Below are 15774 nucleotides of genomic sequence, written 5' to 3' on the forward strand. Positions count from 1 at the left end.
AAAGCATCTCACGTTTCAGATGATTCTGTTTCACATCTGTGGTTCTCTACTGCTACAGGCAGAGCCCAGAGGTGAGCACACAGAGCATGGAGCTGGCCAGGCACAATTACCTGCAGACCATGCACTGCCACTCACACATGCACGGAGCTGTTCCCTGCCACCGCTGCCCTCTGCTGCCACCAGCTCCTTAGAGAAAAGACCGCAAAATATTAAAACCTTTGTGTCAGCCCCCTTTGGTGCTGGTGTTTTGAGTGTGGCTGAACACAATGTGACCTGTGGGAGGGCGAGAGAGCTGGGTTGGGTGGGTTTGAGCCCTTGGATCCTCGAGTACTTTCCCAGCAAGAAGGCGGAGCTGGGCCTCCTGGAGCATTGCCAGCCCTAACGGGGTGGATGTGGGGCTGCATGAAAAACACGTCATTCTACCCCAGCGGCCCTTGCCACGCTGCAGTGCCTGTTCTGCTCCAGCCAAACCGCAGCTCAGCCTTTGGGGGGTGTGTTTGTCTCAGGCCAGTGTCAGTGTATTCACGTCAAGGGTTCTTCTGTCTCAAGAACACAGCCCAGAAGCACAATTCTTGTAAGGTTTGGTGCTTAGAGTAGCGTTTTCAGACTGTTCTCTTGCCCATTGGTGAGCAGAGAGGAACTGGGAAGTGTTTCAGAGCTGTCCCTGACCAAAACCACTCGAGTTTTCCCTGTCTTTCGACCTATATCTCGTATATCTGTGGAAGTAGCTGATTTAGCCCAAACCCCGTCTCTACAGTGCAGAAGGCTCTGGTGATATTTTACAGCATTCACTCCCACACTTCGCATTCATTTATTTGAAGAATAGCCCGGCTCCTGCGCTGGGTCATCTTGAAATTCAACCAAAAAAATAATTCAAGGCGCTACTGAAAATAAGAGCATCTCGCGATTTTCCATGGAAATGATCCTTTTCCGTATCTGCCGACCCGAGAGGTTCCCCCTCTCAGTCTCCCCTTCCTTCCGGGAGGGGCCGGCCGGAGGCGCGGGGTTCTGGCAGGGCCGTGCCGTGCCTCCCCCGTCCTTCTCATCCCTGCGTGCATTATCCGCTGGGCCGTGCCGGGCCACAGCGCTCCCACCGCCGCATCCCGGAGCAGCCCCGTTATTTCCGGCGGCTCCCGGAGCGGGGCGATAACGGAGCGGCCCCGGTGGGGGGAGCCGCGCTGAGAGCGCAGCCGCCGCCGGGAGAGCCTCCGGGTCCCGGGCAGCGGGGCGGAGATGGACCAGTCGGTCGCCATCCAGGAGAGCCTAGCGGCGGGGGCGACCTGCCGGATCGTATCCTTTGATCGGTGTCTCGGTGCTGCCGCGTTCCCAGCCCCGGGATGTCCCCGTCACTCCCAGCTCCGGGCTGTTTCCGTCGTTCCCAGCTCCGGGCTGTTTCCGTCGTTCCCGGCTCCGGGCTGTTTCCGTCGTTCCCAGCTCCGGGCTGTCCCCGTCACTCCCAGCTCCTGGCTGTCCCCGTCACTCCCAGCTCCGGGCTGTTTCCGTCGTTCCCAGCTCCGGGCTGTTTCCGTCGTTCCCAGCTCCGGGCTGTTTTCATCGTTCCTAGCTCCGGGCTGTTTCCGTCGTTCCCAGCTCCTGGCTGTCCCAGTCGTTCCCAGCTCCGGGATGTCCCCGTCGTTCCCAGCTCCGGGATGTCCCCGTCACTCCCGGCTCCGGGCTGTCCCCGTCACTCCCAGCTCCGGGCTGTCCCCGTCGTTCCCAGCTCCGGGATGTCCCCGTCACTCCCGGCTCCGGGATGTCCCCGTCGTTCCCAGCTCCGGGCTGTCCCCGTCACTCCCGGCTCCGGGATGTCCCCGTCGTTCCCAGCTCCGGGCTGTCCCCGTCACTCCCGGCTCCGGGATGTCCCCGTCACTCCCGGCTCCGGGCTGTCCCCGTCACTCCCGGCTCTGGGATGTCCCCGTCCCCTGCGGTTTGTTCCCGCTGCTCCCTCCCGTCGATCCCCACACCGATCCTCGCTCCGCTCTCCCCTCCGCTGGTGCGGTTCCTTGACCGCGGCTGCAGGCGGTGCAGGGCCTCCTGGCGTCGGGGGACACTGTGGAGAGCCGGCTGCTGGGCCTGGTGGAGAGCCGCGGGCAGCACGCGTGGGTGCCGGACCGCAGCGCGGGGCGGGCGGGGAGAGCCCCAGAGAACTCTGCGGGTCCCTCACGAGCCTCGACGGCCACCCGGGAACCCCCTCCCATGGCAAGGGCTTTCCACCGGGGTGCTGTAGGGCCGTGGTGTGATGGGTGCTCAGTGAGGAGCCCCAGGCCCGTGAGCTGCTCTGCTCTGGCAGTACTGTGAACACTTGTTTAGGTGATGGGGTGAGCAGGTGGGTGGGCTGAGGAGTTACTTTGGGATTTGCATGAGGTGCTGCTGGCTGGGATGGGGTCTGTGTGCCAGAACTGAGGAGCTGCCTCCATGTCTGCTCTGTGCTTGCAGGATCTATGTGTACACTCACCGGCGGATGGCTATCACAGCAGAGGATGTCTGGCTGGAGAGAGTCATCCCCATCACAGATGGGTTTGCAGTGGAAGAAGGTACTGACGCACTGTGGTGGCTCAGTGGCCAGTTCCAAAGAACGGGATGAAGGGGTTTGGAGTCCATATTCTGCTCTTCTGCTTCCTGAAATTTGCAATCTATTCTGCCTTCACATTTTTTCAACTGTTTGTTATTCTTGGTGAAATCTGTGCATCACACGGCATCTCTGGCAGGGCCATGTGAGGACCAGAGTACCCATGTCCCATCAGGCCCCAGCCACTGCCCCTGCCCAGCAGGTTTTTTCTGCCTGCCTCTGTTCCTGCAGGGAATGTTCGGAGAATGGAGAAGTTGCCAAGCTCACTAATCTCAAAATATCAGTGTGATCTGCAAATCTGTTGCTTAACTTTTAACTGAACTTTGTCTTACCTTTGCAGTTGTACTCGACAGTGACCTTCACGTCATTGGTGAGTTCTGAGGTTGCTTTGGTGCTTGCATTAGAGATGCTCTGGGCCCTGGGCCAGCTGCGTGCAGTGGGGCAGGAGTGGGGGGTTCTTGGCCCCGGGGGAGCTGACTGGGGAGGAGTTGTGCCCTGCGGCTCCTGGGGAAGTTGCCATGCTGCTGGCCATTGTTAGCTGCTGCTAATGAGCATCGCCAGCCCCACTCAACCGAGGGAACTAATTTGCCATATGTTTTTAAACTGCTACTGGAAGATTATTGTCCCTGCACGAGCAGAATAAATTTTTTTATAAAAGATGATTTTTATATTTTAAGCGGCATTCTCATGTAAAATTTTGGAAAGAAACATGGTAAGAAGGCATGGGGAGATGTTGCCAAAGGCTGCGTGCATGTGCACACCCGCCTCTGTAGAGCGGAGAAACGCTCAGTTTGTGACGGCTTGTCACCACAGCCCACAGGAGCTCTTTCTTAGCTCTTTCTCCCGATGTCCTCAGGCTCGGACGTGACCGTCCAGATCAGCTCAGCGGAGGATCGACTGACAGTGCAGCTGCCCTTCGGCTCCCACACGCGCACGTTCCTGCAGGAGGTCAGCAGGTGCAGCCCAGGTAGGAGCTCCACGGTGCGGATGTGGCGGCGCCTTCGGCTCCGGCGCTGCGTCCGCTCGTCTGTCCCGCCTTGGCGTCTCCTGCCCGAACTCGCCCAGCGCTGTCGGGGGTCGCGATTCCCCCCCGCCAGGCAGCTCGGCAGCGACCGCCCGCGTTCCGGGGGCAGAGGCGGCTGCTCCGTGCCGCAGGCAGCGGCTGCTCGGCGGGCCCGAGGCCGGCCGGGCGCGGGGTGCGGCTCCCGGGGGCGGGCCGGGGCGGGCCGGGGCGGGCGCTGGGGCCGGGCCGGGGCCGGGGTGGCCGAGCTGCGGCGATGTCCCGCCGAGGTGAGCGCGGGGACCCGCCGGGGTGGGCGGGGGGGCCGCGCTGCCCGGCCGGAGCCTGTCCGGGGAGGCGAGGCCGGGGCAGGGCTGAGCGCCCGCCCGGAGCTCCGCGGCTCGGCCGGGGCCGGGAGGCGGAGGGGCAGCTCCGTCGCGGCTTCCGCTGCTCCCGCGGCGCTTCGGGGCCGCTCCGGGGCGGGCGGCGGGCGCGGAGCCGCTGCCGGGCTCTGGTCGCCGCCGCTCCGGTGCCGCTGCCCGTCCCGAGTGCCCGGGTCGCGCTCTCCCGGTGCCTCCTCCGCTGGCTCCGCCGCTGCCGGCGCTCGGTGGCGTTCCCCGCTTGGCAGAGTGCAAAAGTGTGAGAAGATTCAGAGCTAAAGCGATTCCTGGAAGTCAGTGTGGGGTTCAAAACCTGACTGATGGCATTTTGCTGTATCCTTTAGGCCGGATATCATGCTCTCGTTGCATGAAACCTAATTTAATTCTCCCCTTTGGACGCTAAGCATGAATCCTGTTTTATCCAGGAGATATGATACATTTTCCTGCTGCGCTACAATGTCACTGCACATTTTTAACATTGATGCCTTTATTACTGCTTGAATCTCATTTAACTGGAAATCCTGTGCAATTGAGATCTCCTGTAATCTCTGCATGTTGCTCTGTATTTCTGTGCTCAGTTCAATTATCAGACAGGGTCATTATTGCACTTCACAGTGCTACCATATAGATCCCTCTGACTACAGAAATCTGTGGCTAGATATAAATTTATCTAAAGGAAACAGCCCTTTTCCAAAGCTAATCTCTTTCTTAGGAGAATCCTACCTAAAACTGATTTCTGCCCATGAGGTTAGAATGCAGGGAGTGATCTGTGGATCAGGTAGCAGTTGTGCCAGCAGCAGGCTCACACATCTTTGCATTCTGCAATAACGCCTTGTGCATACTGGCGAGTGGTATGGGCCCATGTTGGTAATAAAGCCTGGAAATCTGCTTTTTTCTTGGCACAAAAGTAACCATTGTCCATTGAGGCAAAGGTTCAGGTTGGTTCCCATCACTCACTCTCAAGGGATGTTGCATGGTTGTTATTGGGAGAGCTTGCAGAGATCCAAGGAGTAGTAATTAAGTTCTAAATGGAGAAACTGCTGTGTCCCAGGTCCCTAGGCCCACACTTCCCATTGCATCTCTGTGTGCTCCTGGTCAATTCTGCTTCACTTGAGCTGTGTGATCTGCAGTCATGTGCTCTTCTGCATCCAAGCTCTGATAAATCCTCTTACACTGTCTATTCTCAGAAGGCTCTTGGGCAGAGGAGGTTTTCCAGGCTGAGAATTTGGCCACTTCTTGCTATCTGGTTTGTATCCTGAGGGCCTGGGTGAAGCGCTGCAAGTTCTATTTCTGTTTTGTGCTCTTGTTCTGCAGAATGTTCTGTGACAGCAATAACAACTTAATTTTTTCTGGGTTGTGTTCACTGGAGGAGAGGCTCAGCTGAATGCCTAGAACCCAACAGTCTTAATATTTCTACATCATCATCATTAGATTTGTGTGCTAAGGATCATGATTTTAAAATTTCTGGTTTTGCATCTTAAACACAGGAACCTCCCCCAGAATCCTCTTTTTTAACTGTTATTTTGCAACTTGTAGGAGCAGAATATTGTAACTGAAACAAAATGCTGAAAGACTGGTCAAATTTTGCTAAGGCAGTGTGATGTGTTTAGTGTCAGTCCTGTGGTTAGTTTGATTTGTAGCAGCCCTGTTAGTGTTTTAGGAATGTGCAGCTTGCATTGAGGCAGATGTTTCTGCTGGGGTTCAGTGGGTCTGTGACTCTTTATGGCCCTCGAGGTGCCTTGCTGGGTATTTGCAGGTAGGTAGAAACCCTTTAAATGGTACTGTGGGGTTTGTTTGTTTTCCCCTCCCCCCCCCCTCCCCTTTGTACTTCCTGTCTTGCTTCAGAAAGGAAAAATCAGCTATTAACATAAATGTTTCAGATTCCTGGGGTAAAGCCCTGGATTTTGTGCTGCTAAGTCCTGCTTCAGCTTAGCTGTAAAGGAGAGCCAGCAGCAGGTGCTCCCACAGAGGACAGAATTCTGCTGCTCTCTGTGGCTCCTGTCATTTCTTCTTCTGCAGGGGAAGCTGCAGCATCACAGAACAGTTGGGTCAGAGTAAGCTGAATCTGTCAGATAGCTGAAAGAGAGACTGTGGGGTACTTTGTTTTTCCACACAAATCTAAATTATTTTCTGCCCACAGATTTTTGCCAGTGTTTACATAAGCATGTTGATAAATTGAAGAACACTTTGTATTTAAAGTGAAACTTTTTGTTGTTGGTTTGTTGTTTTTTTTTTCTTTTCCAGAAGCAGTTGGCTCTGAAGGGGTCGAACAAAATGGAAAAAAAGCTGCAGTTAGTCAGAGCTGTAGCCATGACAGCACTGATAGAAGCACTCCCAGGTCAGTGCATAGAGGTGGGGGGGTCTAGAGCAGAAGCTGGCAATTTTTTGAGATGAGAATCTGGAGGTTCTAATTAAGAGAAAACAAAGTTCAGCATAAGCATGTTGTCAAAACATTAACAGAAATTTCATCCCACTCCCTCAGAGACAATCCTTCCAGTCCCCTGTTTGGGCATATTTTGGCTGTTTAGTGGGACAGGACTTGCTAAGGTAGTTTATTTTGAATTCAGAGAGTTTTGGCTTAGAGCCACTGTGTCTCTCATAGATACACTCTTAAAATGTTACAGTTTCATTTTCCAGTTCCCAGGACTTTGTGGACCCTGATGCAAAGCATTCTGAGTCTGTCCATGTGCTGTCCTTGGCACTGGTATGCAGGTTGCTGACCTTAAATTTATACCATCCAATTGCTGGTGGGAATTCCCAAGCTGTGGCATTGTTCCTTTGCAAAAGGAGTCTGCAGAGCCAGGAGACACAAAGTAAAGCCACCTTTACCTCCACCCACTGTGGGCAGAGCTGGAAGATTTCCACCAGAAGGGTTTATAAACAAACACAGTTCTTCATTCTCTGGCTGAGGTCAGAAGGGCTGAGCAGAGGCAGAGGGAGATGAGATTTCCCTCTCCTTGCTCCAGTAAGCAGGGAAGATGTGCAGGTTTTGTGTCATTTTCCAGGTGTGAGTAAGGCCTGCTCTGCATCAATAGGCTGCACCAGGATGGTGAAAACCATTTGTTATTTTAGTTACTTAAACTGGTTTTATCTGGAGATCTCAACCCTGCTAAGAAATGCTCTTTTCAGTCTTCTTGGCTTATCCCAAATGTTACCTGTCTTTAGTGAACAGACAGAAAAATGTGAATTAAGGCCTTGGTGGCAGAAATATGCTAGTTAGGGTGTGGGGATAGCCTGGGCTTCATCTGCACTTTTGCTTTCATTTGCAGGCAAAACAAACTCAAGTCTGAAGTGAGATCTGAACAGGTTCGGGCCTCTCGTGTCATGGCTTCGAACAAGGCCTCAATGTTATCAGAACCAAAGTTTGGGCTCAGAGATACCATTGTTAAATCTCAGCTTGTACAAAGGGAGGACTCCTACACAAACATCCAGAACTACAGGTAATGATCACTCCTGAGAAGAACTTTCTGTTGTGGGTTGTAACTTGGCACAGGTTGTCAGAATAACTCATCTATTATTTCATCTTTCATCCCCACAAACAGTAAATTCTGTAGAAAAGTATGATCCATACTTTCCAGAACAATTTTCTTTCCATGTTTAGGCACAAGCAAAGCAGAATTTCATTCATGTCTCTATCAAGACTTACCTCATGGTTCTTGTGGAGGAAATGGCCTTTTTGAAATCACTTTTTTTCTGTGCTTATTTTAGGCAGTGTCTGGAAATGCACCAGCTCTGTGCACTCCAGTCTTCTCCCTCTCCATTTCTGTCCACTGCTTATCCATGTAGTTGTTCCAATAAGCTCATAAGAAAGAGCTTGAGTGAAATATATAATTAGGACCAAAACTTTACTGTGTTTGAAACACAGTAGAGTTTTATGCATCTCATTCTGTGGTTTTATCATTTCAACCTGCTACTGCACAGCCTTATTTTTGTTTTTTAACACTTTGTATCTGTCCTTCCATAAAAATGTGTCTGTAAAGGTGCAGCTGTAGTTAAATCATTTTAGGGATTTAAACTTTGTTTTCCGTGGCAACATGTCAGTTGTATGGACCATTATTTCCCTGGTTAATAGCAGTGCTATTTCCTGGGCTCTGCAGTTGGCAGCTCAGGGATTCTGTCACTGTCTTTGCAGGGTTTTTGTTGGGACATACAACGTGAACGGTCAGTCTCCCACAGAGAGCCTCCAGCCTTGGCTGAGGTGTGATGCTGAGCCTCCAGACATTTACTGCGTGGGGTGAGTGCCTGTCCCTGCCCATCCTCACAAAGCTGGGCTGTGCTGGTGGATCTATCAGCAGAGGAGTTCAGCCAGGACACCACAGGAATGTTGGCACTGGTGTAGTGCATTGCACAGCTCCAGGGTGGGTGTGTCCACAGCCGGTAAGGGTTGTTGGTCTGGTAGGGTTTGGCCTCTCAGTCTGACAAAATCCTTAATGCCATTTGATGTAACAATGACAGTAATTTAGCTTTACATTTAACATACATCTATGAACACTGAAATTGAGTTTTCAGTTATAAATTTCAGTTATTAATTTAATGAGTATTAGCTGATTTAGTTCTTTCCCAGAGAGGGGGTTGGAGAGTTATAAACAAGTGCATGGGTTCCTTCCTCTAACACAGTTTCCAGGAGCTTGATCTGACTAAAGAAGCCTTCTTTTTCAATGACACACCGAAGGAAGAAGAATGGTTTAAAGCTGTAACTGATAGTCTTCACCCAGATGCCAAATATGCAAAGGTAAATGTGGCTTTTGAGGAGGTTTGAGTGTGGAATCATTTTCCACTTGGCTCTTTTCCCTTTGCTTTCTCTTGTTCTCAATAGCTGTGTCTTCAGAGGCTGTGCAGGTTCTGTAGGCAGTGTGCTGAGGCAGGGGCAGGATGGAAACAGAGCCAGGCTTCCCCATTTAAAGGGAGCTCCTGCTGTCCTGGGGAAGGAGAATAGGAAGTTTTGTACCTTCTTCCCTGTCTGCCTACAATGTATGGTGGAATTAATTATGATGGTATTTTGGTAGGAATACTGCTTATGTTGTAGTTCTTGCTCCATAGGTCTGCTTCATCTCTTGTCTCTGTTGTTGAAGGAAATCTCCTTTCATGAGCTTATGTCTGTGCTGTAGCTCTTGCTTTGGGCTTCAACTTAGTTTACTGATGTTGCCCCCAGCTCCTTCCTGGGCTGTGCTGCTGGGGGCCTGTGCACTGTGAGCCCTGCTGGTGCACTGAATGATCCTGAAACTTTCTTTTTGGTGACTCATGTTATAGATGGATGTGCCTTCTCTCAGCAAACCTCTTCCATTACAGCATTGAATGGACCAGGGTCTGTTTTCCAGGTGAAACTTGTGCGCCTGGTGGGGATCATGCTCCTGTTGTATGTGAAGGCAGAACTTGCTTTGAACATCTCTGAGGTGGAAGTTGAGACTGTGGGAACTGGAATCATGGGGAGGATGGTAAGAATGGCAACCATGCATGAGAAGGGGTGAGATTTGGAAGAGCTACCCTCCTTGGATGCAATGGTTATTCCTCCAGCTAAGGGCTGTGGCTGCCTCTAGAAGCAGATAGTCCTGTCCCCATGCCAGCTCAGGGCATAGCAAGAGGGAACTGCCAGGTGCTCACCAATGTTCAAAGCAGCAATCACTAATTAGGATTCTTTTTCTCTGGAATGAAACAATCTGTGTCAAAGTCTTCTGGCTTGTCCACTGCTAGTAACTCATCTGCAGTGTAGAAGCTTCTGACCAATGTCTTTGTCTTTCTCTTTCAGGGTAACAAAGGTGGCGTTGCCATCAGGTTTAAATTCCATAACACCAGCATGTGCATTGTGAATTCTCACCTCGCAGCTCACACGGAGGAATACGAGCGGAGGAACCAGGACTTCAAAGACATCTGCTCTCGGATGCAGTTCTGCCAGTCAGATCCAAATTTGCCCCCTCTCACTATTGGCAAACACGAGTACGCTTCCCATCTGGCTGTGGGAATCATGGCATGTGCAAAGGAGAGCTCTGGGAATGTGCTGGGGGGTGAGGAGGGGGGCTCAGTGGCATAAACATCAGCTGAGGGGCCAGAAAAGCTTTCCCTGGTTTGCACAGGGCTCATCCACACTGTTCTGTCACTTTGTGCTCTCCCAAGCCTTGTTTTATTCTCAAGCCTGGAGTGAGGATGGGGCAGGAATAAGCACTGACTTCCCCAGCTGTGGGATAGTAACAGCACTAGTCATTAAGGGACAGTGACAAGCATGCAGAACAGTGATTAATAATGGCAAAAATAGAAAAGGTAGCTGCTCTCTTAAGTTTTCACTGTTGTTATTCTTGATGAGAGCAGCTCATCAGAAGGATTGTGATGGGGAGAGCCCAGAGCTGCAGAATGGAGCTGTTGTCCATGGCTGGCTGCACTCTGGGCAGCTCCAGGCCTCTGCACATTGTGCTGTATGTTCTCTTTCAGTGTGATCCTATGGTTGGGGGACCTCAACTATCGTCTGGAGGAACTGGATGTGGCAAAAGTGAAGCAGCTTGTAGAGGAGAAAGCATTTCTAGAGCTTTGCCAGTATGACCAGGTACTGATGTCTCACCTACCTGCACGTGGTGCTGAGGGTGCTCAGTACAAACCACAAGACTCCTTGGCCTTTTCTGTGCTCAATGTCTCCCTCTTACTCCACATGGAAATTGTGCTTGGCATTATCTAAAATTAAAGTTTTCATCTTTTCTTCTTTTGTAGCTGAAGAGGCAAATGAAGGCAAATGCAGCCTTTGAAGGCTTCACAGAAGGAGAGATCTCTTTCCAGCCAACATACAAGTATGATACTGGCTGTGATGACTGGGACACAAGGTACAGTGATTGTCTCAGATGTGATGCTACAAATGGTTGATGATAATAAAAACAAGGCTAAAAAATATTGCAGGTCTAATGGCTGTAAATAAGAACAATTCTGAGATTATTTCTGGTTCTCTCCCTTCTCTCCAAAATTCATCTCCTGTTTACAACTATTTGCATTGTTTTTCTCCCACAGCTATTTGTCAGATACTCCTGCTATTTTTTTCCCCAGTAATAATCCTATCAGGTTTCCTCTTAGAGGTGTACAAAGTTAATGAATCCTTTTAGCTAGTTTGATTCTTTTTTTGTCTGGTTCATTGTTTTTTTCCTCAAGCAAAATTTTTAGGATCTCATTTTTGCTGATCTCTCCTGTACCTGCTCAGGTCAGACCAGCCAGGGTTGACATGGAGTCAACTGTGCTGTTCTTCAAAAGCCTGCAAGAACCATCCTTCCTGTAATGCTCTATACATAGAGCAGCTCCTCTAGTCTTAGCAAACCAGGAACTTCAGCTGCAAGTGCAGAAATTAAATCTGTGCAGCTGTCAGTGAAAACAATAAATGCAAACTTTAAATGTAGAGCCTGACTTTTTATTTTTCATGGCTCTCATAGTCAAAAATACCTGAAAATTGCTTTGGATGTTAATTGTTTCTTGCACCTTTGAAGAAGCAGGAAGTAAAGCATGAGCCACAGATACCTTACAGTAGACACTCAAACTTTTTACATCTATGCAAAGAAACTGTTAAAATTACCACTTTGATAGAGAATGAGCTCCAGGCCATGGCAGGAAACCCTGATCTCTGGGTGAGCAATGTTCTGCCCTGTGTTGTTACTGCATCTGCACTGTGCCTGGAAATGGTGATTTTCCCCTCTGTTTTAGTGAGAAGTGTCGCGTTCCAGCGTGGTGTGATCGGATACTCTGGAAAGGACAGAACATTGCCCAGCTGAGCTATCGCAGCCACATGGCTCTGAAGCTCAGTGACCACAAGCCAGTGAGCTCTGTGTTTGATATTGGGGTAGGTATGTCAGTGCTGGATGAAGTAACTCTGCTGACCTCATCCCCTGGGTGCTGATTTCTCTCTCCTGCTTTTGTGGCATCCAGAGAACAATGGTTTGAAAGGTGGGCTGGTCAGATATGGAGATTGGATTGTTGATCATAGTAGGCAAGGGCTGTGTAAATGATACTGCAGTTAACCTGAGTATCTGTCGGTGTTCTTTTGCATAGTGTGTTGTCAAACTTCTTATTTTTTTCTGAGGGGGAAAAAAATGGTTGATCTAGTACTGACTGAGTGACTCTTGTTAGTTATGGCAAGGTCCTTTACTGTTGGACCATGAGAAGATCTTGGAGATTAGTAATCCAAGCAGCTCTGCCCATTCCCTGTGTTGTATACTCTAGCGTGCTGCTAAAATCAAATTCCTTCCCATGTTTCCAGCTGTGTTCCAGCTGTCTTGCAGAGGCACAGTCAATGCTAGCTGGTCCAATGTGTGTCCTTTTCAGGTGAAGGTTGTGAATGAAGAGCTCTATCGAAAAGCCTTTGAGGAAATAGTCCGCTCCCTGGATAAGCTGGAGAATGCCAACATTCCCTCGGTCACACTGTCCCGCAGAGAGGTAGGGCATGATCATGTGCCAGCACTCCCTGAAGGAACTGAGCAGCCCTAGACCCCAGCAGTAGAAGATGCATCCTAGACCCTTGGGTCTGGTTCCAAAAAGTAGAGTATTTTGACTTCCAGCTGCTCTCTGTTTACAAGCCCGAGGAATCTCTGTTCCTATTTAGATGCTGGTGATTTCCATTCACAGTCCAAGGCTGAAACACAGGGTGTGTCCTTCCCTGAGGTGGGAGGAGAGAAAGTAAAACGGTGGTTTGTGACCCTTGCTCTGATTTGTGCTTTCAAACATAAAATGTAAAATTGCAAGGATCTGGAGAAGGTCACAAACCAGCATTTGCTTTGTGCGTTGGGACTATAAAGATAAGCCCAGGGGACATTTGAGGCTACAGCTATCTCATTCTTAATTTTATTGTAGTTATTTGAGGGCAGCATTTGTTTTAAAGGGCCCCCTGACACAAAGGATTTTGACATTCAGAGTAAGCAAATGTGATCCTATGCAATCCTGGAAGAGATGAGAGTGGGAGCAAGGGGTTAATCTAGTTGTCTTGCTGCTTAATAATTAAACCATAGGACAAGAATTGCTGCTCAGCAAGGTAGAACTGGCTGATGATGTTGACTGTCATTTGTTTCTAGATCTGTTTTAAGGATGTTAAATACATGCAGCTGCAGGTAGAGAGGTTCACGATCCGCAATGGCCAAGTGCCCTGCCAGTTTGAATTTATCAGCAAACCAGATGAGGTAACCTACTGTAAGAGGTGGCTGACTGCTAATCCCACTAACGGCTTCTTGCCCTCAGGTGAGCTCCTCCTTGTTTGTCTCATGTTAATAAGCTGATATTGTCCCCTTCTGGCATAGCTCCCTCTACACTTCTGAGAGTGTTGTGCCTGTTTGCAGGCTTAATGCTGGTTGTAACTGAGTCTGGGTTTTTTATCATCTTCTGGCAGATGATGAGATCACAGTTGAGCTGGAGGTGTTTGTTAATAAATCAACAGCTACTCGCTTAAACTCTGGAGAGGAAAAACTTGAAGATATCTTAGTCCTGCATCTTGTCAGAGGGAAGGATTATTTTCTATCCGTAACAGGCAACTATTTGCCAAGTTGCTTTGGGTCTCCCATCCATACACTGTGTTACATGAGGGAACCAATCCAGGACATGTCAGCAGAATCCATTCGGAGACTTGTGAGTTAAAGACAAGATTCCCTTCCAAACACACAAGAGCATTAAAACTAGATGCTAAGGACTGTCTGTTTTTATTAAGAAGTCTCAATTCTCAGGTATAACCTTTGTGAAGTATTTTTGCTGAGCTGAATAAGAACTACCTTTTGTTTGTCTCCCTCCTGCCCACACTGCCCTCCCTCAGACCTTGATGCCAGTAGACATGAGTGATGACTCTGCCCAAGCTGAAAAGCCCATGTGCATCCCAAAAGAGCTGTGGATGATGGTGGAACACTTGAATCGGAACGCTTCCCAGCAGGTTGGCACTGGAAATACAAAATGAGATGTTTGCATTAGGTTAAGTTTTGAAGGAGATGCTGGTAATGGCAATCACCACAAGCTGGTGTTTGGCCAAAGGCCATGGGAGATAAGTGGTCCTGATGCCCCAGGTTGTACTGTTTGGTGCTAGTGACCTTGTCTACATGTTCAGGCATCAGCAATGCCCTCCTGCACTGCTCTTACTGCAGTGCCACAGCCTTCCTAGAGCTGTTTGTGCTGATATTTGGATGATAACCAGCAATTTGGAGGGACTTTCCAGGCAGATTATAACAACATTGTTCCATTTACCCAAAATTCTTCTATTTTCCTTGGACTGATAAAGAGTTGTCTTTGCAGGAGGACCTGTTTCAGCAGCCAGGCCTCAGATGTGAATTTGAGCAAATCCGAGACTGTTTGGACAAGGGAATGGACGATACTTTCCGTATCCTTTTAGACTGATGCCCGGGAAGGCTCACTATGCCAGAGTGCCAAAACTGGAAGAGGTTTTTATGCTGCTGTCTCTCCTCCTGGTGTAACTGAGCTCTGCATTTCCTCATGGCTCTGTGTCTTCCTCTGCTGAGTCCTGGTGATGCCAATGAATTAAACAAGTGCCCAACTGCTACCAGCAGCAGCTCATGTGAAGACCAGGGGATTAACCCAAAGCTGCGAGCTGTAGGCAGAGTTCTGGGACACCTAACCAAAAGTTCATTCAGAACTGTTCCTTAACCATGTTTGGATCAGTGGGCAGCAACCACTCAGTGGCAGAGGCGCTGCTGCTTTTCCTGGAGAGTCTGCCCGAGCCTGTCATCTGCTGCAGGTTCTACAGCTCCTGTCTGGAGAGTGCCAGCAACTACGGGCTGAGCTGCCAGGTACTGCTGGATTCCCTGAGGGACCAGCTCCGATTCCAGAGGCGGAGAGGCAAACTGCTCTCTGGTACACCAGTCACCAGGTTTTGCTCTCAGTAACTTAATCCTCTGTTAATGGAAATGATCTGGAGCTGGTGCTTCTGGGTTGTAAGGAGGTGTTGGCACTTGCAGACAGGGGGATTTTGCAGGCGGGTGCAGCTGGAAGGCATTGCTGTGTCTGCAATATAAATGTTGGTGTTTTTCCCTCCTCAGATTATCTCCAATCTACCAGAGTGCCACAAAAATGTGTTTAAATATCTGATGGCATTTCTACAAGACCTACTGAAGAATTCAGGGAAAAACCATTTGGATGTGAATATTCTTGGTAAGGCAAGCAAAATAACCCTCTGTTCAGAGGGGCTGCACAGTTAGAGCAACAAAACACTTCATACCCGGGTGCAGTCACGGCTTGTAGTGCTTTGAACCTTTTATTTTAAGTGAATAGTCCATAGAAGAGCAGGAGGTGTGGGGATCCCCAGCTTTATCCTGCCCCATTCCCAAGGCGGGCACTCTTCCCTGGGGTTGGTGGCATGGCCCTCGCTGTTGTGCTCTCACTGTGTGGCCGTGTGGCTTTTCCCTGCAGCCAGCGTGTTTGGTGGCTTGTTACTCCGACCTCCTCCTGGACATCCCACGCCTGACATCGCTGAGAAGAGGAAAGCTCAGCAATTTATCCACCAGTTCCTCGTCAGAGAAGATTATTTACAATGAATATCAGATGCAGTTAATCTGACTTTTAGACATTGAATTAATGTAAAAATATTTTTTGTACATTATACCGGCGCTTTTTTTTTTGATATCACAGTATTTTATACAATCTGTTGCTTTTGAAGCCAGAGATCAGGCAATTTGACACCTGATGATGCTGTAAAGACCGTAAAGTTTCCCAATTAGCTGTATGTAGGCAAGTTAAAAAATAAGAGAGCTGATATTTACACTGTATTTTATTTAACTTGTTAAAACACCGAGAGTTTTTAAGTCCCTGCTATTTAAATAAAAAGATCTTTTCGCGCCTGTGCCCGGTGTCGCTGAGGGCCGTGAGGCGCGCGCGGG

The 15774-nt window shown here is 49.5% G+C and overlaps 1 protein-coding gene across 3 annotated transcripts; it reads left to right on the top strand.

Moving 5' to 3' along the window:
• The first annotated feature begins 810 nt into the window (after window positions 1-810).
• Window positions 811-15738, top strand: INPP5B (inositol polyphosphate-5-phosphatase B). Of its 3 annotated transcripts, XM_058856578.1 has the most exons (22): window positions 811-1290; window positions 2020-2099; window positions 2437-2534; window positions 2910-2939; window positions 3426-3536; window positions 6194-6287; window positions 7219-7389; window positions 8082-8183; window positions 8567-8681; window positions 9268-9384; window positions 9696-9883; window positions 10373-10484; window positions 10646-10755; window positions 11618-11753; window positions 12236-12346; window positions 12979-13141; window positions 13290-13525; window positions 13707-13820; window positions 14177-14261; window positions 14561-14688; window positions 14938-15049; window positions 15308-15738. In XM_058856578.1, the coding sequence occupies exons 1-22, from the start codon at window positions 1234-1236 to the stop codon at window positions 15430-15432; spliced, it is 2595 nt and encodes an 864-aa protein (XP_058712561.1). In that variant the 5' UTR covers window positions 811-1233; the 3' UTR covers window positions 15433-15738. The 3 variants fall into 3 exon arrangements, with proteins under 3 accessions (XP_058712561.1, XP_058712562.1, XP_058712563.1); XM_058856579.1 differs by lacking the exons at window positions 811-1290; window positions 2020-2099; window positions 2437-2534; window positions 2910-2939; window positions 3426-3536 and adding an exon at window positions 3807-3859; XM_058856580.1 differs by lacking the exons at window positions 811-1290; window positions 2020-2099; window positions 2437-2534; window positions 2910-2939; window positions 3426-3536 and adding an exon at window positions 3832-3859 and having other exon boundaries at window positions 6197-6287.
• Window positions 15739-15774: the final 36 nt, after the last annotated feature.

The sequence above is a fragment of the Poecile atricapillus genome, chromosome 24 (assembly GCF_030490865.1).
Source record: "Poecile atricapillus isolate bPoeAtr1 chromosome 24, bPoeAtr1.hap1, whole genome shotgun sequence".
NCBI classification, from domain to species: domain Eukaryota; kingdom Metazoa; phylum Chordata; class Aves; order Passeriformes; family Paridae; genus Poecile; species Poecile atricapillus.